Source organism: Artemia sp. Qi Xiang Cuo, chromosome 21 (genome assembly GCF_049724085.1).
Source record: "Artemia sp. Qi Xiang Cuo chromosome 21, ASM4972408v1, whole genome shotgun sequence".
NCBI classification, from domain to species: domain Eukaryota; kingdom Metazoa; phylum Arthropoda; class Branchiopoda; order Anostraca; family Artemiidae; genus Artemia; species Artemia sp. Qi Xiang Cuo.
This window is the reverse complement of record NC_142814.1, coordinates 50,544,361-50,569,134: the sequence shown is the minus strand read 5'-3', so window position 1 is coordinate 50,569,134 and position 24,774 is coordinate 50,544,361. Positions and strand designations below refer to the sequence as shown.

Below are 24,774 nucleotides of genomic sequence, written 5' to 3'. Positions count from 1 at the left end.
AAAATACGCAAGATAGTATTTTGTCTTCAACACTTCGCAGCCTATGCAGCTTACCTAGCAGCTTGGTTTTCCTCAAATCATTTTAGCATATATACTATTTTGGTTTTGGATCGCGCGGAAAAGACGCAGGAGTTAATTAGAAATCTTAATTAGAAAAAAATACTCGGGACAATCTTTTACCTCACCTAATAGCTTGTTTTCCTCAAATCTTTTTAGCACATATTCTGTGTCGGTTTTTAATCGCGCAGAAAAGAGGCGAGAGTTAATTAGAAATCTTGTATGAAGGTTACTTCTTGTCAGGAAGTTTGGACGACCTTCTGTTTTGTTTTACCGGAAGGGTGGAAAGCAGAGCAAATATTTATTTTTTGTTTTACCTTTGACTTAAGTTAAACTAAATTTCTTGGTAGACTTTAACTTTAGTACTGTATATGTGGGCAAGAATGGTTGTCATCTCTTGGACCTTTATTTCTTTTATTCTGACTCTTGGTGAATGTCTTGTCCCTACCAATTTTACTCAAGGTATGTCTAGTTTAAAATGTGTATTCCAGATGAGGACGAAAATATACATCTTCACTTTTCGCTTTTCAGAGAAAATATGGCTCAATAGCAGGGGTGAATCTCCAGCATTTTTATTGGGGGGGGGGGAGGGAGTCGGGGTCCATATCCGAATAGTCGAAGGGCATGGGATATATAATAATTTTTTCTTCACATTATTGGGGGGGGGAACTGCCCCCCTTGCCACCCCCAAACGATGCCCCTGCTCAATAGTCATCTCAGTTTGTGGTTTAAATTCAAGTTACATACGTTTATGTAGCCCCTAATCTTATTTTTTACCTTTTTTTTTATTTAACTCCTTTCAAAACCGAGCAATGGATATATGTGTATGTACGTATGCGCGTAGGTGCCTGAGCTTGACGCAGACTGATTCAGGGAATTTGTGTAATGAATAAATGAGAGTCTTGGCCTCAGCATTCTAGTCATTGCTTTTAAACATCACTTACAACACCACCACTTTCTTCTTGATATGCTGCTAGTTTCGGCTTTTGCTGGGGATCATTGTGTCTATGACCTTCTATTACCTGTTTACAAGGAAAAGTTGGGCGATCCCCTCAAAAATTGATCTGAAGAGTCTGCCTTCTCAAAAAACTACCTTGAAAATAATTAACTAAAACTTGGTATTTGGCATTTCAAATCCTGAACTTGGAAAACAGAAAACTGTGATACTTCTTTTAAGATTTGGCAGTGTATACCGAAGGACGTATCTTTTGAAAAGCTAGGGGTAATTCGGGAAATAAACCGTATCCGATGCCTTCTGTCGCCTACTGTTCTTAGGTCTTGTTGTCAGGGACCTAACAAGACCTAAGCTCTGTGTAGCTGATCAGAGACAAACGACATGGCAGTAGGGTAAATAATCGCTTTTCGGAAAGTACTGCATTTTTATGTATAGCCAAACATATGACAATCTAAAGCAGAGGAATAGAAAAAGAAAGACCCATCTCTCCGTGCTTTAGACTCTAATGCTAATGTACACTGTGGCACAATTGTCATCCCTGGTATTTTCAATAAATTAAATCTGTATTTAATCCTACGATGCCGCCAAATAATTTACTGCCCACGTCGAAATGAATTGCCATAAATCGTAGCACTGTCCGAACTATAGTCACTTCATTTTTACTTATGCTACTTTAAAACCAATTTCAGCCCCAGTCGAAGTGGTCATACTAATGTCTTTAATATGGTCATACCCAGGATTATATTATTTACTCTACTCAAAGTACTTTTATTTTCTTTGTGTGTACTTCTCCTTTTTGAAGGCCTAGAAAAGTCATCATGTCAACTTTTAAACAGAAAGTTTTTTTTTGTTAATGGTTTGCCTAGAAGCTGATTTTTTTTCAAAATTAAATTAAAAAAGCTATTTTTTCAACTGAAAGTAAGAAGCAGCATTAAAACCTTAAAAACGACCATAAATTATTATGTATATGAGTTTGGTTGCCACTTCCTGAACCCTCGCTCTTTACACTAAATTTTACATTTTTGTCACAATTTATAAGAGATATTGCTCAAACACAAGGGCCTTTGAATTTGAATGATAAGTATTTAAAAGAAAAACTTCATGAATTTAGCGTAAAGAACAAGGGTTGGGAACGGGCAGCCCCTCTCAAATACGGAATAATTTCTGTTAGTTTTAAGTTTTATGTTGCTCTTTACTTTCAGTTGAAAACAATTAGTTTTGAACGTTTTTAATTCATGCTATGAAATCCCTCCCGTGTAAAAATATCCCCTGGAAAATTCCTCCCAGAAACGTTCTCTCTAATGGACCCCTCCCTCGCGAAAATGAATCCCCCTACAAAAAAAGTCATATTTCTAAACAACATAATATTTGTGAATAGTGTACAAACTGCGTAACTTAAAGCCCTTTCCTCAGAGATTGAAAGGAGGAGTTTTTTGTATCCCCGAAGACATAGTTGTTGAACCTTTCAAATATGCTAAATCAAATGGCTATATCAAAATTTCATCCAACTTTTTGGTCTTTGAATGTGTCCCATGAGCATCTCAAGAATGTTTCATTTTTAGGTAAAATATGGATCTTGAAATCTTAAAACTAGAAGTTATTTTCTTACTAGTTATATGATTGACGAAAAGACGCTTTGTAATGTCTTCCAAAGCGGCCAGTTAGCATGAACTATAAAGAAAACGAAAAAATCCATATAAAGCATTCATATAAGATGGCTTATGTGAAAGCACGAAACTCATATAAACATGTAAATCCCTTACTTTGGAGAAAATCCTTTACTGACGACATCCCGGGCAAAACATAGATGCTAAAAAAACGAGAAAAATCACTGCTTTGGTGAAAAGTAACATTTTTATATGCAGTTTGGATATTTTGCATTTTAAGTTATAAATTGTGTCCCTTTTTTGTCCCAGATTTATGAAATGTATCGCTTTTCTGCCCTTTTATGTCATTGTCAAGGAGGCACACTTGTGCCTCTATAAAGAGGCGACCCACCGCAATGTTAAGCGATTTCCGGTCCTAGCGGTTGCAGAGAGACAGAAGTGATCGCATTTTGTAGCCCAATCTCCAACTAAGAAACGTGCAAAATTTCACCCCCCTCCGACTCTATCTTCATGGGTAAAAGTGGGCAGGAAGTTTCGACCCTCCGACCACAGCCCCCCTTTAACGTTGTCCGATTGGGCTGAAATTTAGAGGTTAAGCTTTCCTAGGGCCCGGGAGCTTATCCTCAATCCTTAAAACGTACAGGGATTAGAAGGTGCAAACCCCCCGCTTTCGCAGCCTTTAAATAAAAAAAAAGTTTTAAACTGAAAGTAAGGAGCGACATTAAAACTTAAAACGAACAGAAATTATTCCGTATAGGAAAGGGGCTGTGCCCTCCTCAACGCCTCGCTCTTTACGCTAAAGTTTTTATTGTTTTAAAAAAAGAGTTGTGAGAAAGTCAAAATTTAGCGTAAAGAGCGAGGCGTTGAGGAGGGCGCAGCCCCTTTCATATACGGAATAATTTCTGTTCGTTTTAAGTTTTAATGTCGCTCTTTACTTTCAGTTAAATTTTTTTATTTATTTAAAGGCTGCGAAAGCGGGGGGTTTGGGGGGCGGCAGCCCCCAACTGCGCCTCCTAATCCCTGTACGTTTTAAGGTTCGAACTTGTGACTCAGCCTCTTTAACTCTTTAGATAACGTAGTTTTTTTCAAATAATCTAGTATAGGGAGATGCGTCATAAACTGTTTCCAGTTGCTATCTCTGAGTAGTACGAATAGTTGATTTTCTGTCATAGATAATATCTAACTTAATTTATTTTCTATAAACTAGAAACATGCTAATGGGAGGGGGGGGGGGAATGAGAGATAATGGGTCAACTTTTGATTAAATTAACAATAGTTGTCTATACATTTTTTATGTGTCTGAAATCTTTCTTTATGCTAATAGATATATTTTAAACGATTTTTAAACCGATATATTTTAAACAGTTACTAGCGGAAGCAAAATAACTGGAACGAAATTACAACATAAAATAACAAATGTTGTAAAAGAATTCAGCAGATCAAACGTCCGATTACTGACGATTATATTGACGAAAAGTTGTCAATAACAGTCATTTAGTTTTTGAAGATAATTTGATATCAGGCACGTACAGAGTGAGAGCCGGTGTTAACCCTATTCCCCCCCCCCCAAAAAAAACCACGGAAAATATACCCGCGTAAAATACCCCCCCACCTCCCAGAAAATACCCCGCCCTGTCGACCCCCCCCCACGAAAATTTCCCTCCGGATAATCCCCCTAGATAATTGCGGATGTTCATTAGAAAGGAAATTGAAAGTTCTGCTCATCTGTTTATGTCAGAGGCAATCCTATAGCATTGCCTATAGTAAAGAGCCTTTACGGTTCAATGCATTATTTTTTTTTTCTGAGAGACGCTTTATATGGAAGAGTTGGTCTGATAAACTTTGGAGGGGACTCGTTTGGTTGTAAATTAAAAGTTTTAGTTCCCTTTTTAAGAGTCTAAAGTGATTGGAGAGCAACAAACCATCCTCCACACTGTTATTTCCTCAAACGCATCCATTCAATTTTTTGAGAAAGCCATTTTATTCAAAATAGTCCACAAAGGTCAAATAACCATCGCTTCAAGTTTGAGAACACCCCTTCCAACCCCTGGGTAAGGGCAGGAATTTAGTCAGGTTTTCAACCAATTGCTACACGAATGAGTTGTTACCGACTACAGTGTATGTAAAAAATTCTAAAAAAATTTTGACAAAAAATCCAACTTTAGCATAAAGAGTAAAGTTTTGAGGAGAGGGTAGCCCCTCATATATAGAATACTTTCTGTTTGTTTTAAGGTTTAATGTTGCTTCTTACTTTCCGTTTAAAAAAATTGTTATTTTAATTTATTGTTTTTCAAATCATGTCCATACGTAACAAGATATGAAGTGGGCTACCAGACCAATAGGCATACGGTTTATTGCTGTGAAGGTGTATGTAGCCTACTGATAATTCTATGTTGGTTGGTAGCTTTCCGCTCTTTCAGTTTTCTGCTTGATAACTCAAATATTGCATTGTAATTATTGGGCTGTAATTACCCACCATGGGTCATTACTTCCTCTGCAACTGGAAGCTGCAGAGGAAGTAATGTCAATTTTAATTGATAGTAACTTGGCTCTCTTTGTGGCTAAATCGCGAATTTTAGGGATTTTGAACCTCTAAAATGCGGTTCTCTGATTGTTTTGTTGTTAGGGAGGGAGGTAGATGACTCGAAGGGTGCGTTTTAATGCAAAAAAAAAATCCCAACTCTCATTGAGCTTTCATATAAATATAGAATTAGTTCTAAGAGAGAGACGAAGGAAGGGCGGATTTAGAAATTGATATATAATCCCCAGGGCCATATCAAGGCTTTTGTTTGGGGGGAGGTATTTTTTCGAGGAGGGGGGGTATAAAAAAGTATCATAATGTGTTTTATGCATTTTTGTTACGTTTTTACCAGTCAGACAAATGTTCCCTCCCCTCATAGAGCCTTCAGGTAAGTACAGAATTAGTTCTAAGGAAGGATCGGGGGGGGGGAGAGTGGGAGGTAGGAATCGATATTTAATCCTTCTTGATTTCTGGTCTATGCTGTTATTATGAAAGTAAAGAGTAATATTAAACCCCAAAATGAGCAGAATTTATTCCGTATAGGAGGGAGACTGTCCCTTCTTCATCCCCAACTCCACCTCATGGTCGCAAACACTTCGGGGGATGCTCGTTCAATCAGAAATTAAAAGTTCTAGTCCTTTTTTATAAGTCGAAAGTTATTGGAGGCAGTGGAGACGGACCAGCCTATGTTTTAAAACTATTTTTGATATCTCGTCCTTCTGTTACCCCTTAGGGAATCTGATCGACATTTTTAGATACCTATTAAGTACTGTCTCTTTGACTCCTCAAGTTTGTGTTTGGGGAAATTTTCCTCAGGGGGGAATTATTGAGGTTAATTTTCAGTGGCGGGTATTTTCCGTGGAAATTTTTCCAGGGGAGAGGGAGAATTTTCTGCAGGTGGAGTATGTTTTGGGGATATTTTCCATGGGTAGGGGTACATTCTTGGGGGGGGGGAGAGGGGGGGTAATTAGTCAAAAATGTTTGGAGACCGGCCAGGCTATGTTTTAAAACTATTTTTGATATCTCGTCCTTCTGTTACCCTTAGGGTATCTGATCGACATTTTTAGATACCTATTTTGTAATGCCTCTTTGACTCCTCAATTTTGCGTTTGGGAAGATTTTCCACGGAGGGAATTATTGGTGTTAATTTTCAGTGGGAGGTATTTTCCGTGGGGAATTTTCCGGGGGGGTATTTTCCAGGGGAAATTTTCTACAGGTGAAGTATGTTCTCGGGGATATTTTTTGGGGAAGAGTACATTCTGGGGGGAGGGGGTAAACACTTCAAACCTATAAAGCAAGAGGAAGAGGTTTCAGGAGGCTTCAAACCCATGCCTTAGCCCTTCATAAGTGCGATGCTTTTGTGATCATTCTGCAATTAGTATGCAGGGCCGGTGTTTTAATCTGAGCTTTCATTTGCAACTTCGGTTCCAAATCCGGTTATAAGATATAGGTAGGTAGGGCATGGAAGATAGGGGTTCTAAGGCTTTGGTTGTAGCTTATGTAGAAGAGCAGTATTTGAGCCATAATTCAGGGGGAAAATCCCCGTATCCCTATGCATTGTCGGTTTCACTAAACATTAGTTTAGCTCATTTTGGTCCTGAAACAGGAAGGAAAAAGTTTATTACAACAGGAAGGAATAAAACAGGAAGGAAAAATAAAAAATTTTATTAGAAGGAAATTGGAATTTTGTGATAGTGAGGACAGAATGAAGCTACTGACAGATTTTCATGGAGAAGGAATGTATGCAGTGATCTTTGCCTTAGGTGGTGGGAGTTGTTGTTTGGTAGCAGTCTAATAGTATTAGCTTAACCTTAATTCAAACATATGTTCTACAAGCAAGACCACATGTAGGATTTTTTTCGGGGAAGAGCTATTTATTTTCGAGAAGATTAGGGGGGGGGGGGGTTAAACGCATCAAAATAGCTTTATATGCATTTTTGTTACGTTTTTACGAGTCAAACATTTCTTGTAAGGGGGGGGGGTCTAAACTTATAACTCGATCCCCCTGGATATGGTCTTGTCTACAGAAATATATAGTATTGCCTTCCTATTTTCCTGCATATGCCTGTGAAATACGATATAAACGAATTCTTAGGTTTTTCCTTTCCAAAGTTCTTGGTTGGGCCCTTTAGCTATGAAATTTATGCTAGGATTCAGTGATGGACTGTTACGAATTAACCTTTAGCAAACAGCACAATTGGATAACATCGCCTGTTTTTTTTTATTGGTTATTATTTTCCTTTTGTAAAATTCAATATTTTACTATGAAGTTTTTCTTACGGTTGAAAAAAGTTTGGAAGAATAGGATATTAAGATGGGTGCAGGGGAAATAATTTATTTTAATTTTTGTCTCATAAGAAAAACTGTTTTGAGCGAATCTTCAAAAATATAAGTTGGTTGGTATAATAGAAAATTGTGATAATACTCTATTTTTCTCAGAAAAAAAATCTTTAGCCTGAATTTGTTTCATATTTTTCACTTTTTTTCATTATAGGTGAGCCTAGTCAAATCTTATCATCAGTTGGCTCTGCTCCAAGAAACCCTGCTGCTAATGCAGCAGGGGAATCGTCCGCCAGATTTTTCTTCAAGAAGAAGCACAAGAACAGTTATGATCAAGGTGGATATGGCTATTCAGCCTCAGGCTATTCTTGGATATCTTATTGCCCTATATGTCCTATGAACTATGCTCATGCATGTTGTCAAGCCGGTTATAGTCGGTGTTGCTACAATCGGCCCATATGTAAGTCGTCTCTATGTCGATTTTATTTGCCTGTCAGTTTCTTTGTCTTTTTGTCTGTCTGTTTGTCTAGCTCTCTGTCTCTCTGTCTCTGTCTCTCTGTCTCTCTCTCTCTCTCTCTCTGTCTCTCTGTCTCTCTCTCTCTCTTTCTCTCTCTCTGTCTCTCTCTCTCTCTCTCTCTCTCTCTCTCTCTCTCTCTCTCTCTCTCTCACTCTCTCTCTCTCTCTCTCTCTCTCTCTCTCTATCTATCTATCTATCTATGTATCTATCCATCTATCTATCTATCTGTCTATCTATCTATCTATCTATCTATTTATCTATCTATCTATCTATCTATCTATCTATCTATCTATCTATCCATCTATCCATCTATCTATCTATCTCTCTGCATGATTGCCGTCAAATGCAAAAATAAATCACTCCCTCGCTTAGAAAAAAATACCAAAAGACAAATTGTTTGCGAAAAACTTTACTATACCGAATACTTCCATATCTATCAAGCAGTGAAAGATACATTGGTATTTACGTCTAGTAACTGAGAGCCAATTGCACTTGATCAATCTAACATTTCCCCCGTCATTATCTAAGCTTCATGTAGTAAAGTTCATTAGAATGGAACGCTCATTTTTACCTGAAACTACAAATGACAAGATTTAAAAAAGGTAGAATTTACTTTTAGTCATGCATGTACGATCAAACAGTTCGTGGTAACGAACTGTAAGTAAGGAGCGGCACGGCTCAATAGTAACTGAAACTCTAAAAAACAAAATTTTGATATCAATAGATACATCCAAAGAATTGACTTGTTATGTTGATTCCAGATATTTAAAATTCATTAAGTTTAGTGTTACGCATCAAAAGCTTTTTTAGAAAAAATTACCAAAAGACAAATTGATTGCGAAAAAGTTTACTGCCTGGGCTTGGCAAACACATAGACAGAGAACGGAATGGTTTTCATTTCCGTTCACTGCCGTGTCAAGAGATTCCCCGAGTCTTGACACTCTTGTCGATTCATCCTAATTTCCGCTACCCATACGTTTTTCAACAAAACGAGTTTGTTTTTAAAGTAAAGAACTCCATTAAACCAAAACGAACAAAAATAGAATCGAATAATCTACCAGAATATAACTACCACAAAGAACAGAATACTACTTATATTACTTATATTAGGGGATTACCCTAATAATTATATTAGGGGATTACCCTAATATTACTTATATTAGGGGAGATGCCCTCTCCTCAATGCCTCGATCTTTACGCTAAAGTTTGACTTTTTGTCCCAATTCTTTAAGATTGACTCCTGTTACACACGAACCTTTTAATTAGAATTAATTAAAAAACTTTGTCAACAAAATAAGTTTTAAAAAAAAGTAAAGAATTCCATTAAACCAAATTGAACAAAAATAGAATCAAATAATCTACCAAGAATATAACTAGCGCAAATCAATATCAATAAATAAATGAAACCCAAAACAAACATAAATTAAAATAAATAACACAGTCAAACTCAAAACGAGTAGAAATTAATATGAGTAGGGCTCTAAACCCCAAGCTTTCTAAAAGCCAGAATATAATTTGTACTTTACAAAAAAAAATCAAATGGATTTACTTAAAAAAATATGCATTGTCAGTTTAATATACATATGATTATATTTTTCCTTAAATTATTAATTTATTTTTTATTTCTTAAAGTTAGAAAAGTGAAAATCATTTAAAAGAATCTTTTTCAGTAAAGTACAAATTATATTCTGGCTTTTAGAAAGCATAGGGTTTTAGAATCCTACTCATAATAATTTCTGCTCGTTTTGAGTTCAACTCTGTTATTTATTTTAGTTTCTGTTTGTTTTGGGTTTCATTTATTTATTAATACTGATTTGTGGTAGTTATATTCTGGTAGTTTATTCGATTATATTTTTGTTCGTTTTGGTTTAATGGAGTTCTTTACTTTAAAAACAAACTCGTTTTGTTGAAAAAAAAACCTTAAATACCTCCTTGGCATAGCTTACAACCTTTGCCCCTAATTTATGGGGTTTGTTTCAACCCCAAAGCCCTTGTTATATGATATTTAGACTATTTTGAATAGAATGGCTATCTCAAAATTTCTATTAGATACTTTTCGGGACAATACGACGCATGTCTGTGGGGGAGGGGTTTCTGCCCTCCGATCACTTTGACTCCCTCCCCCAAATTTTGTTTGGCCCAATCCCCCCCCCTTCCACTTTTTTATATATATTTTTTAAGTTCAATTTTTTTGAATTTTTCAATATGTAATGGTGTTGCTCAAATTGTATTGTTTCACGAAATAAGTAAATGCTTTATTCAAAATACTGATTATTTTGCTCGAAATTTTATGTTGCTTGAAATAAAATGTGGAAATATGCAATGTTGTTACTCAAATTGTATTGTTTCACGAAATAATTTCATGGAAAAATTCATGAAACAATACAATTTCATGAAACAATACAAATTGAGCAACACCACTGCATATTTTCTGATTTTATTTCAAGCAATATAAAATTTTGAATAAAATATTTGGTATTTTGAATAAAGCATTTACTTATTTCATGAAACAATACAATTTGAGCAACACCATTGCATATTTCCACATTTTATTTCAAGCAACATACTATTTCGAATAAAATTTATGGTATTTTGAATAAAGTATTTGCTTATTTCATCAAACAATAAAATTTAAGCAACACAGTTACATATTGTAAAGTTCAAAAAGATTAAACTTAAAAAGAAGTATATAGAAATGGGGGGTGGGCCAAAAAAATTTGGGGGAAGGGCATTGGGGCCCTTGAAGGTTGGGGTCCTTGGAGGTTGGGGTCCTTGCTGGTTGAGATATGGATGTCCAAGGGCTGTCGTATTATTGCTTAAGATATATAAGACTTTATTAATTACTTAATACTAAACAACACTCTATATTGTAAATTATATTAGTCCAATTTGAAATCTAATAGAGTCTGAATTATAGATAAGTATAACCAAGAAATATAATTCTTATATTTGCGAGCTCACCGTTATCATTGTATATGCGAAAAAACCTTTTAATCAAATCAAAGATCATTTAAGTCAAATATCTGAAGCTTTCAAGCTTTCGGAAGCGAATCACCTGTACTTCAATCAATCGTCTTTAAAAAGACCTATGGAAAAATTCTAGCGACGGTGGAATTCCTGTCCCTGATATAAGTATGACTTCATTAATTCGCTTACTAATATGAAGGTTAAATTCCTGTCTCACCTCTCTATTGAAGAATAAATTATGCTCTGGTTTTCTAATTATATTGAAATCGTTATCTAATAATACCGAATTGCTCAAATATTAATAAAATAAAAGTTCAAAATAGGGATAAAATCCTTTTTAATAGACAGTGTATACAAAATTCACAAAAAATACCAGATATTTCGGTCACATATACAGTGACCGTCATCAGTAGTAAAACTAAACTAAAACAATTTAAAACAAAAGTTTATATACGAAATCAAATAAAACTACATATTGTTTAAATCTCTAATTATTTTCAAAGTAAAGGCGGAAGCTAGCCTCTTTGACCTTCTTGGATTCGGTTCATTAGCGTTCAATGATATAACACTTGTAGTTGACAGAGGTCAACTACATTGGGTGAATTGAACTTTACTCTGTCAGATTTTAATAAATTATCATAGATAGAGTCCAGCCCATATTCACCTGTATCCCGATTCAAAGCAATATTCTTGAATAAGATTTTCTTTATTTCAAGAGTTTCACGAAAATTTTACTTTAAACCCCGATCCCTAGAAATCAAAGAGACATTCTTGAACAAAATAAAATGGTCTGGAAAATTAAAAATATGTTCTGAAAGAGCTGAAGTAAAATCTTCAGACTTAGAATCTTGCTTTAAAGCCAAAGAAATAGAATTTTATGTTGCAATAATCTCATTTCCAAAGTCTGGTTAGTATGTCCCACATATGAGCTTCCGCAAGTACATGGGATCTGATAAACCCCACTTTGTTGCCCCAATGAAGTTAGATCCTTCCCAGAATTTAGAAAACTACCCAAAGTATTATTACTCTTTAAAGCTACCCTTAGACCATTGCTTTGTAAAATTCTTTTGAAGTTTTTCACTTAACCCAGGTACATATGATAAGGAACAAAAAAAGCATCCTTCTCCCGAGCTGTCTCCAAGACTTCCTTAGAAATCTCTAGAAACCTTTTTGTTCTTTTTGAAAAAGTCTGGTTAATTAACCATTCTGGATACATGTTGCTTATTAATATTTTCCTTAGAAAAGACAACTCCTCCTTAAAAAATTATGGAGAGCATATACGAAAGATCTGCTCAGTTAAAGAAATGATCAAACCAATTTTTACTTGGTGAGCGTGACCGGAACTATAAGACAAAAATCTATTGTTACTTGTCGGTTTTCTTTAAATTCTGAAATCCAGACTATTTTGATTTTTAAAAAGAAGAACATCAAGAAAAGGAAGTTTCCCATTCTCTTCCAATTCAACAGTAAACTTTAAATCCCCCCCCCCCAAGTTTAAGTTTTTATTTTGTTCGAGAATTTCTCTTTGATTTCTAGGGATCGGGGTTTAAAGCCAAATTTTCGTGAAACTCTTGAAATAAAGAAAATCTTATTCAAGAATATTGCTTTGAATCGGGATACAGGTGAATATGGGATGAACTCTATCTATGATAATTTATTAAAATCTGACAGAGTAAAATTCAATTCACCCAATGTAGCTGACCTTTGTCCAAATGTTATATCATTGAACGCTAATGAACCGAATCCAAGAAGGTCAAAGAGGCTAGCGTCTGTCTTTGATTTGAAGAGAATTTGAGAAATAAATAATAGGCTATGTAGTTTTATTTGTTTTCGTTTATACACTTTTATTTCAAACTGTTCTTGTTTAGTTTTATCCCAGATGACGGTTACTGCACTTGTGAGAAAAATACCTAGTATTTCTTGTGAGTTTTCTATACACTGTCTATTAAAAAGGATTTTATACATATTTTGAACTTTTATTTTATCGTCATGGAAAGGCAGTGTGGTCTCCGAAATTATCTACGTCAAATAGTAATAACACATTTCAGTGGCTCTAGCAATACTTTAGGCACGTTCAAGCATTAGCATTGATGGACTGACATAATCCATGAGTACAGGAATATGATCCAAAATAGATGGCGAAACGTTAGGGAAGGAATACCACTTGTTGCCAGTTACAGAGACTCGAAAATTGAAAATATTGAGAAATCGGCTAATTTCCATAAAGATTTTTCTAAGCTCTTTCTCGGCCCCTTTTAATATAATACATTTAAAATTCCCGCTTTAAAGTCACTTAATGTACATTTCCTATAAATATGTATATATTCTATTGGTCCAATTTGAAATCAAATAAAAAAGGGTTAACCTAAGTTTTTCTGACATGTATCGTAAAAATTCTAAATCAACTTCTATAAAATTTAAATTCTAAGATTAGATTTTATCTCGTGCTTTCATATAATATGAATAACATTGAAAATCCATCATTATATCGGTTCTGGTTGCTATGAGTGGTTGTTAGGGCCTCATGGATATTGTATAAACAGGTGACGCCTCTAGTATGCAGGTTAAATTCATGTCTGTATTACAATATCATGGTCGATTTAGAGAATGTATTGATCTTACGGTTGGTCTTACGGGCGGAATAAGTGATTCTCTGGCAGGTTTACAGAATATATTGGTCTTACAAATGGAGTATTGGGGTAATTTAATGCCTTAAGTTGTTAGTCTAGTATAGATTGGTGTGGAGGGTGGAATGCAATATAAATTGTGTAAGTTCCGGACTGAAATAAGGCTATATCTTCTGTATAAATGGTTTTGATGCCGGTCTTGATGGTGGAGTTGTAGAGTTATCATTACTAGTTTGCATTATTTCATCTATAAAAATGAAAGAATATTGATTTCTCTTTGTTTTTACGCTACAGTCAATCTAATACACAAGCACACACCTTTTTGTGAACACTCTCTTCCGGTTTCCGATAGTCAGGCAAAAAAAATTATCTATTTATCAAGTATTACCAACTGAAAATAAAAAGTTAACAATATAAAAATTTGGATTCCTGATGGCCCGGAATTAAAACAAAAGCCAAGTACCCACGGTGAATTTTGTCAGTTTGAATATTTTAAGCAATGAGCTATATGGTCACAATGTATTATTATTATTATATTTTTTTTCATTTCTGACGAAAGCACTTAGTATACAAGAAACTTCTACAGAAAACAGAGTTGCTACAGAAACTTCGGAAGGAGCTCATTAGATTAGAAATTGAAAATTATAGTGCCCTTTTTAAGAATCCAAAGTGTTTGAAGGCCAGCAGCCTCCCTCGTCATTTTCCCAAACAAATCCAATCACAATTTTGAGGTTGCTGTTTTGTTCAATATGGTTGAAAGATCCAGTAGATATGCTTTGAGGGTGCGAACACCCCTTTGCAAGCTCTCGGGGTGCCAACACCCCCTCTTTATAGCCTACTTGTTGCTCATTATTAATATATAAGGCTTTTACGCAAGGGGTGGCTGTATCAATTTTAGTGGGTGCTCATTGGATTGGAAGTCAGAAGTTCTAGTGCCCTTTATATGAGTCATAAGTGATTAGAGGGCAAATAACCACCATCTCTCGTCCTCTTTTCTTCAAGTGTCGCCAATCCGATTGAAATTTGGAGATGGCCATTTTTTAAAAAAATAATCCAAAGATCGTATAAGAAGACCTTCATGGTTGACACAACCCCCCAGAGCCTTGGGGTAAGGATTGTATCTTATGCCTCGGGGGCACATAAGATTTCTATGAAAATGTTGGTTGTTTGAACTTTAGAAAAGGCTCATTTGATTGAAAGTTCCAGTTCCCTTTTAATAATAAAAAGTAACAGCAGGGCAACTAGCCCCCCTCACAAAGCCCTCTCTTCTCCAAACACTTTTCATTGAAATCGTGAGATAGCCATTTTGTTCAAAATATTCCAAAGAACATTCAACAATCCAGAAATAGGTTCAGCAGATATAAATTCCTATGATAATTAGACTCACAACGACCAGAAATCATAGGCAGCGCATTAGCACTGCTGAAGTAAAGAAAGACGTGGGCACAATGTATTATTCATTAAACTTTTTTACTTGTTTTTTTTTTTACCAAAACACTTTTTTTGAGCTCATTCGATTGTAAATTGAAAGTTCTAGTGCTTTTTTAAGAGTAAACAAGGATTAAAATCTGGCTTTCTGGAACGTCACTTGACTCCTGAATTGTGCCTTATGACATACGTAGGAAGTACTCTGATGGGCAGACAGAAGGCTACCAAAGGAAGTGAAAATGCTGACCCTACCTGGCAAGAGGAATTCCCATTGGAATATAGCCCTTAGGCTCCTACATGTATTTTTTTTTACTGTTTACATGTTGTTAGGAGTTTAGTGATTTGACACTAATTCAATCTGTATGGATGTATTAAAGGATTTTTTTTTAATGATGCTTTTTTGGGTGCTCAAGGGACATGTTCATGGACCATAAGGTTGGGAACCCTGCGAGGTGGTAACATAGTGCACATTAAATTTTCAAAAATTGGTGCATTTTCTTAGAAAGAAGGGGAATCGTTCGTTCGGCACATTTTCACTTTTATGGCGGCGCAATTTAAAACTTGACGTCTGGCAACACAGCATAAAACCCCCGTTAATTGACATAGAGGGATTTATCAAAAACTAGTGGACAGTTGAGATTACTATGTGGGTCGAACCCATCAAAATTTAGAAAACACCTGCAACGCAATAAAGATGATTTACTAAAGACTTTGAATTCAAATAGTGTTCATAAAAGCTATTTTTTTTTCGATGAAAAAATTCTTTTCTCTGCTAATAAGAAATCATTCACAAGGATTTGAGAAGTTGTACATGAAGAAATAGTAATGTAACTGAAGCTAAATAACCCTATTTTTTAAAAATTGTATTTGGGAAAGAATTCACTCGATGCTTTTTACACAAATCTGATTAAAATTGACCTATAAAATTATGTTAAAAAAACAATAGACAATGCCGAGGAACCCGTTGATAAAAGATCTTTTAGGCTAGGTGCCAAAAAAGCAAGATTATAATAAAAAAAATGTTCTTAATTTGTACATGAATGAATTGTCTCGTTATATATGGTTTTCCATTGTAGTTTAAAATATGGTTTTCCATTGTCTCGTTATATATGGTTTTCCATTGTAGTTTAAAAAATACTACTTTATTGTTAATTAAGTTTTATTTATAAAATTAGTTTGCTGAGGACGTTCTTAATTTGTTCTTAATTTGTACATGAATGAATTGTCTCGTTATATATGGTTTTCCATTGTAGTTTAAAATATGGTTTTCCATTATAGTTTTCCATTGTCTCGTTATATATGGTTTTCCATTGTAGTTTAAAATATGGTTTTCCATTGTAGTTTTCCATTGTCTCGTTATATATGGTTTTCCATTGTAGTTTAAAAAATACTACTTTATTGTTAATTATGTTCTATTTATAAAAGTTGTTTGCTGAGGACGTTCTTGGCCTAAATATTTTTAAGGTTCGAACAAATTTCAGTGTCTTAGGTAAATTCTCTGCTGTTTAATTGTCGTTTTTTTTTATAATGGAAAGGCACTGCGGTCTTTATAGTTATTAAATAAAAAAAAGAGTTTTTTCAACTGAAAGTAAGGAGCAACATTAAAACCTAAAACGAACAGTACTTTTGAAAAAAGCTTCTTATAGTTCCGATTAAACGACCCTTATGTTTCAGGAGGTGTTCTTAAAGAATTGGGACACAGTTCAAACTTTAGAGTAAAAAGCGAGGTGTTGAGGAGGAGGTAACCCGCTTTATATGCGTAATAATTTCTGTTCGTTTTAAGTTTTAATGTTGCTCTTTATTTTCAGTTGAAAAAACTTGTATTTTTTAACTTAATTTCTGATCGTTTTTTAAATATTGCTCGTTAATCTGGTGCCCCCTTCATGGAAAATTCCCTTCCCCATAAAAATTCCTCCATGGGAAGAACCTCCCACGTAACCCCTCCCCCAAACAGAAGAAAATCCCCCTGAAAACGTCTGTATACTTCCCAATAACCAATACTATATTCAAGCAATGGGCAAAGTTCATAACTTTCAGCCCTTCTCCGGGGACTGTGGGGGATCAAGTCATCCTCAAGGACTAAGTTATTAGATTTTTCGACTATGCTTAATAAGATGGCTATCTCAAAATTTTGATCAGGTTACTTGGGGGGAAAATGAACATGGGAGAGGGCCTAATTGACCTCCATTTTTTTGGTCCCTTAAAAAGGGAACTGGAACTTTTAATTTCCGTTCGAATGAGCTCTCATACGATATTCTAGGACCACTGGGTCAATACGACCACCCCTGGGAAAAAAAAACCCAACAAACTAACACACATCCGTGAATTTTCTTTAGACAAAAAATACAAAATTCCACATTTTTTTAGATATGAGCTTGAAACCTCTACAGTACGATTCTCTGATACGCTGAAGCTGATGGTATTTTCATTAAAATTCTATAACTTTTAGGGGGGTTTCCTCTTTTTTCCGAAAATAAGGCAAATTTCTCAGGCTCGTGACTTTTGATGGGTAAGACTAAACTTGATGAAACTTATATATTTGAAATTAGCATAAAGATCCAATTCTTTTGATGTATCTATCGGTATCAAAATTTCGTTTTTTAGAGCTTCGGTCACTATTGAGCCGGGTCGCTTCTTACTTACAGTTCGTTACCACGAACTGTTTTATACTACATGTACGTATTTATACGTGTAGTATCTACCACAGTTGATAACCCTAACCGGAAACAAATATTTATTCTTAGGCTATAGAAAAAGTTCAGTCCTTCCATTAGAATTATATTTGTTGTTATTCAGAAGCAAAAAACAAATAATAAAAGTTATAAATAGCTTTTTTTCATCTTGTCAGACGTGGTATTCTGCCCTCTTTTAAATTAAATATATGTTTGTGATACTTTTCTTTTTAAATGGGCTATTTACATAAACTTCTGCAATTTTTCTTTGGACTATAGACCTTGCGTCTCCACTGAAGGTATTTTATTTTCTGAAGCTTTGCAATCGCTTTAATCAGAATTGTGACAGTGAAACTTTAGTTTAATGCTATTTGGGGCCGTCGTGGCGTTGGAGGATAGTGCCATCACAACAACTGGTTGATCTCTGTCTACTGTTGTGACTTTGATTCGAAACTATATATCAAGTCTTGCAATTGAAATGCCCTTCTCCCAACGGTCTGCAATCACTTTTAACTTTTTTAAACGTATCTTTAATTTCTTAATTTTCAATTTTGTATTGGAAGGTTATTAATGTTTCAAGTATTTCTTTTACATATGCTTTCATAGCTTCAGTTTTTTCATCACATTTTTTTCCTTTTTTAATTATGGGATATATAAATGTTAATTTGGGTTCGTTTTGACGTAAACATTAATTTGGCTTAAATCGCTCGTGATGCAAATTTATCTAGAAAATGAACTATTGCTACATGTATCTTATGTCTCTTAGACCTGCTAATATTTACCCGCATAGGGCATGAGCAGCGTAAATGAAAGGAAATTTTTAAGGGCGGGGGCGTATACTATCAGAAACTTTGGTTTTCGCCAAGGTTTAAATAGTAATACTTCCAATTTTTCTAGATTATATATTTATGTATGCCCTGTTGTTTCTGCATGGGGATAAGGCACTCTGTAAAGACTAAGACAATGGTATAACACAGAATCAGTAGAGGAATTAATGCTCTCCTGGACTTGGATTATGCTGACGATTCAAGTATCCGAGTTGACAAAGTTAGCAAAACGAAAGAATTTTTAGAGGTTTTGAGATTTCCGGGTGCAAGAATAGATTTGAAAATTAATGTTAAGAAGACTAAGTTGTTAAAAATAGGAGCAACTGAAGGTGAAGAGGTGATGTTGGGCAACGAGAAGACTGATCAAGTGGGCAGCTTCACTTTCCTAAGTAGTATTATTAGTTCGACGGTGGGTGCAGTGAAGATGTTAGAAGTAGAATAGCCAAGGCCAAGGGTGTGTTTTCACTATTTAATAAAGTTTTGAAGAATTGGAAGATAAGTGTGCGAAGAAAAAGATTGGAATGTAGAAAGCTTCGGTGAGGACAGTGATCAAGCATTGTTCTAAATTTTGGGTTCTCTGAAAGACGGAGGAGGATTGACTAGATATTTTTCAGAGAAATTGCCTAGGGATTATTTTGGTACCCAACTGACTGACTGCCATTCAGACAGTAATCTGCACGAAAAATGAGGGTATAATGCCACATTAGAGGGCTATAATGAGAGTTGTGCTGGCCCGCTTTCTAGGGCTATAATTCGAGAAAAGTTGTGTTGGCTTGAATCCTTGGACAAGGATTCTGCAAATGAAGGATGACAGATTGCCAGGAATAATCCTTGTTGGCCAACCGTCTTGAATCAAACGAAAAGTAGGTATTCACCAAATTGGGTGGGAGAATGACGTAAGGAAAGATTTAAGGGAGATGGGAACTTGTTGGGTGGGTGTAAAGAAGGAGATTTTAAAAGATTCAGTTGAAGTCAGAACGAGCGTAGCTATGTTTGCCTCAGGCTGCTTGGTGCTACAAGGAGCTATTATTGTTAATAGTAGAATATTTTTTCATGATTCAGAATCTTGGGTTGTTTATATGCCCATTTTAATAGATAAAGTTCCTGAGTCGTAATATTTATTGGTGTTAGTATGTAATTTTCACTATTAAACAAAGGGACCTTCTTTAATATTATTTTTCTTTATGGCGTTGTACTATTTTTGTAAGTTATTTTATATACTTTTTAATAGTTTTGCTACAACCTGATGTTTTAAAGCCTGGCTACAAAATTATCAAAAAACCTGTCAGTTGCTAGAACTTATAAATAATTTGTATTTTCAGTGAACCCGCCCAAGCCTGGTGTATGTCCACCAACCCCGATTCCACTCACGATGCCTGAGAACTATGATGCTACTTATTATCCACGCAACAAACCTTTAAAAAGAGAGTTGGCGTTTTCTTTTGGTGGAAATTATAACTTTGGCTACTCTCGGCCCTGCAATTATGACCAGGAATGTCCTGGGACGGAAAAATGCTGCAACTTTTCGTGTACCTATATAGAAAACTCAGTTTATCCCATCTCCCCTTATCCTGTTCGATCGTTTGGATAGTGCATCAACTATTCTACGTGACTGCTAATGACTTCCTGTTTTTAAATACGTTTGATTTTGTTTCTTTCTGATATATCTCTGTATTTTTTGAAAAAAAAATAATATTGTTACTTTATGTACTTTGTTAGTGCCTTTACTTTGAAGTGAATATCCAACGTGAAAACAGCATAGGGATAGGATATATAAACAACGCTAATAAAACAAAGATAAAAACTAAAATAATATAAAAACAAATAAAATCTAAAACCTAGAAATCAAAGCAACCAAAATCAGTATCTATTGCTGTCGCAACTGCGACTATAGGTAACAGAGGCTAACAGAGTTGCTTCGATAAGAGCACCAAAGCAACTTGATAAAATAAAGTAAAAGGAACATGAAGTTGATTATTCTGTTGCGAAATAATCCTATTGTTTTCTTCTATTGCTGCAATTCTTCTAGGTCTTGTATTTAATCTCGTCCCCTGGTGATTTTGTAAAACCCATTAACTACGACCCTTAATAATACTACTATTACTTTTAAGGGTATTAAGGGAAATACTACCCTTAATACCCCATTAACTACTAGTTCACTTTTAAGAAGAATGTTATAAATTGGGTCAATATTCAAATTACTTGAATCTCTATTTGTTGATAAATTAGGGAGAATATGTTTTTATTTCAATAGCCTGTTCTTTTTTTGTCATGGCTGTCATGGCTTTGTCAGTAGCCTGTTCTTTTTTTTGTCATGACAATTTTCAGGGCCATTCATTCATTTTCTAGAATTTCATTTTTGAGTGATTGAGTCGAAGGTGGTACCGAAGTCCAGAAATATTAGAATCAGGGGCAATTTATACCTTTTAAATTACTGGATAATGATGCAGAGTGCAAAAATATTGTTAGTGGTGAGTCCTGTAACTCCTAGGGCTACCCATTTTACAACCACTTTTGCTGCTACTTCTTTTACTGCAACTATTACAACTACTGTTGAACCAAATCAAAATAGGTGATGTGCATCCAGGTTGTCAAGATGTCCAGGCAGGAATAGGGTATGATGCAGATTTAAAATGAAAGTTTGTGTCGCTATAAAACTAAATCAAAAGACAACTATGCGTATGCAAGTTGTCAATAAGACGTCTTAGCAAAATCTCAAGAACGGCAGGGGGTATTAAGTTGAAACTTTCAGGTCTGCTACTATTAATACTTTTGCTCTTAAAAATGAATTTAGGCTGTTATTAAAAGCTACTAGCTACTACCACTGTTATTAAAAGTAAAAGAAAAACCCTCCTCAAAAGAATTCATGCAGGGGAACCATCTGATATTTGCTCAGTGGACACCAAAGAGGAACTATTGGCATGTGCTACAGGGTGTCCAGAAAAGCCCCCATCGAAAAATATCCCAAGGTTTTTCGAATATATCAATCATTCATCCAAAATTCTCTTTCTTTGCAGTTTTGTTTGCTTCTCCCTAACGCAAAGTAAAGTAACGTATCATCATATCTTTTCTTATTCTATCCTATTTGGAGAATTTTATCCTTCACACTATCGTACTTGGAGCAGTCAACAACGAAATTTACTCTGTAAGATGGCGTTATAGAGCACTTTAAAATATTCTAGTGTGGAAAGTTTTGGAGCATGCCTAGAAACCAAGCTTAGCCGCCATCATCAATCTGTGTAATCACAAATGCTTGTTTACTTTCAGGAACAAAAAGCTTTCACCCTATACAACAGTTTGTGGTAAAGAACTGTAAGTAAGGAACGACCTTGCCCAAAAGTAAAGCAAAATTGTAAAAACAGGGGTTTGATCAGAATTTATAAAAAAAAAGATTGACTTTTTGTGCTGATACCAAATATATAAAACTGATTAAGCTTAATGCTACCCATCAAAATCTAAGAGCTTGAGAAAATGTGCCTTATTTTTTAAAACAGGGGAAAACACCCCCAAAAATTCTAATGATCTTAATGAAAGTTACATCATTAGAATCGGCATATCAAAGAACCTATGTGTATAGGTTTCAAGCTCCTTTCCTCAAATAAATGTTAGGTTGTGTTTTTTTTTTTTTTCCAAATGACAAATAACAAATGCTTGCATATTTGTTTGTTTTTCCCAGGAGATATCGTATAGAAAGATCAAATATCGGCAGATGGATTATTCGAACGGGAATTACAAGTTCTAAGTGTCCTTTTAATGTGACCAAAAGTATTAGTGGGCAACTAGCCCCTCCCGTGCCTTTTTTTTACCAAAAATATTAAATCCCAATTCCCGAGTCCGGTGTTTGGTCAAATACACTAGAAATTTCCAATAATTATGCCTATGACTCACCGAAGCCCTTGGGGAAAAGGCTTTAAATTGTTCGATTTGCCTAGATATCCTGTAGTGCAATTTACGAGAATTCGTCGGGAGGGATTTCTGTGGTGAAGGGGGTTTTTCACAGGGATTATGTTTCGTGGGGACACAAGTTTCCGGGAATTTTTCAGGGGAAACTTTTACACGGAGGGAGTTTTCTGGACTCCTTTTATGGAATCCTTTTTATTTGACATAATTTTTCTTTGGCAGCTCATTTTAAATGTAGAAAGAATATTTTTGGGGAATTGGATGAGGTAAATTTTCAGTGGGGAGGGAATTGTCTTCAGGATTTTTCTTCCAAAGGGAGAGGGGGTATTTCGTGCAGGAAGAATTCTCCGTGGAGGTATTTTCTGCAGAAGAAACCTTTCCATGGGTTGGAGAATTTATTTGGGGGGGCGGGGGGCTCTGGCATTGTTTAAAAAAGGATCAGAAACTAAATGGAAAACAAATTTATTCTAATGAAAGTACGCGAATTTCCAAGGAACATCGCCCATGGGAATTTTCTTTGGGATATAGTAAGAAAGAAACGAATTTTCCAGGGGTGAAAAGGATTTTTTGCATTTTTCTCATATATTTCTAGATCGATTACTAGAAATTTGATGTCACCTGCTCCTTAAGTAATGCTCTTACAGAATATTACCAGATAATACTGCGGCTTGCTGCTAGCGTATTTTTTAGTAATAAAGGCAAGAGGGACATGAGACTCTTAAATTGTATAAATGTTTACATATTCAAGATTCCCTTGGAGCATGGAATCTAAAAAGACAAGACAAGACACAGAATTAACACGACAAACGAAAAAACATGAAAAGACCTATAAAGGATAAAAAACGCTACAAAATCATGAAAACACAGAAAAAGCAGTTAAAAACACCACAAACGAAAAAACAAAAACGTGAAAAAATCTCTTTTCCGTTTGCCGAGTTTTAAGTGCTTTTTCTGTGATTTCATGATTTTATATCGTTTTTTATCAATAAACCTTGTATTTACAATGGTCTGTGTCTTTTTAGATTCCATATTCCAGGGAAATCTTCAATATGTAAACATTTACACAATTTAAGCTTCTTGTAGCCCCTCTCGCCTTTATTACTAAAAAATACGTTAGCAGCAAGCAGCAATATAATCGGCTAATACTCTTTAAAAGCATTACTTAATGAGCAGGTTAAAGCAAATTTCTAGTAATCGATTTCCCCCCTCTACATATCAATTATTGCAGCCGTAGAAAACACGCAATCGTCATTCTAGCATGCGCGAAAATGGGGGCTCTCCTTGCGTGCAATGGTTATTTCCTAGAATGTATTAGCCGAAGCATAATATTAGAAATACATTGGTGGTCCAGGTGTCTAGGGCACTGCTCCAATAAATGAAAATGGTCCTTTAGAGTCCTAATGGGGACATAAATCATTAGAATATAACGGTACCCCTGAGAAAAAGAAAACATATTGAAAGAAAAATAAAGTTTAATAAATTATTATAAAAGTATTAGTAAAAAGTATGTCTAGAAACATCTCGAAGACAAAGGTTTTGAAACTTCTTGATAAAACGTCTTGGAAAAAATGTCGCAACAAAATTCCCCTGCTCGGCGTTAGTAGAAATGACCCTAAAGGTCCGACGCCCACACCATATATGGGCATAGAGTCCCTAGGGGAAATGGATTTCTGAGAAATTGATTGCGTAATCAAAGTGTGTCAATGACCTCTTTTTCCAAGGTCGATTTGTTGTTGTTGTTTTGGCCAAGTGCATGTTCGAGGCGAATGTTATGATCCGGAAATAGGAAACAGTATTTGTTGTTGTTGTTTTGGTCAAGCGCATGCTAGGAGCGAATGTTAAGAGTTTCTAGGAATAGGGAACAATCTTTGTTGTTCTTTTTTTGGTCGAGTGCACGCTCGAGGATTATTTTAAGAGTTTCCAGGAATAGGAAGAAATAGGTGGTTTTCTTTTTTTGGCCAAGCGTATACGTGGATAAACTTTTATGAGTTTCAATAAACAGGGACAAGTTTTATTTGTTGTTTATTTTGTCGAGTGCATGCTAGAGGCGAATGTTAAGAGTTTCCAGGAATAGGAAGCAGTTATTTGTTGTTGTTGTTTTGGTCAAGTGTATGCTAGGAGCGAATGTTATGACCCAGAAATAGGAAACAGTATTTGTTGTTGTTGTTTTGCCCAAGTGCACGCTCGAGGCTAATGTTATGATCTAGAAATAGGAAACAATATTTGTTGTTGTTGTTTTGGCCAAGTGCATGCTAGGAGCAAATGTTAAGAGTTTAAAGGAACAGGAAACAGTTAGATCACGTGTGACAGATGATGTCATGGTTGATTGATTTGACACGAAAGGGGAATTAATTTGTTGTTTCTAAGGGGAATTATTGATTCACGAAAGGGGAATTCATTTATTGTTTCCAAGGAG

The 24,774-nt window shown here is 35.3% G+C and overlaps 1 protein-coding gene across 1 annotated transcript; it reads left to right on the top strand.

Annotated features, from left to right (window-relative positions):
• The first annotated feature begins 420 nt into the window (after window positions 1-420).
• LOC148939680 (uncharacterized) lies at window positions 421-22,381 on the top strand. The gene is made up of 3 exons (XM_089106781.1): window positions 421-519; window positions 7,635-7,880; window positions 19,781-22,381. The coding sequence occupies exons 1-3, from the start codon at window positions 429-431 to the stop codon at window positions 20,047-20,049; spliced, it is 606 nt and encodes a 201-aa protein (XP_088962907.1). The 5' UTR covers window positions 421-428; the 3' UTR covers window positions 20,050-22,381.
• The last annotated feature ends 2,393 nt before the right edge of the window (window positions 22,382-24,774 follow it).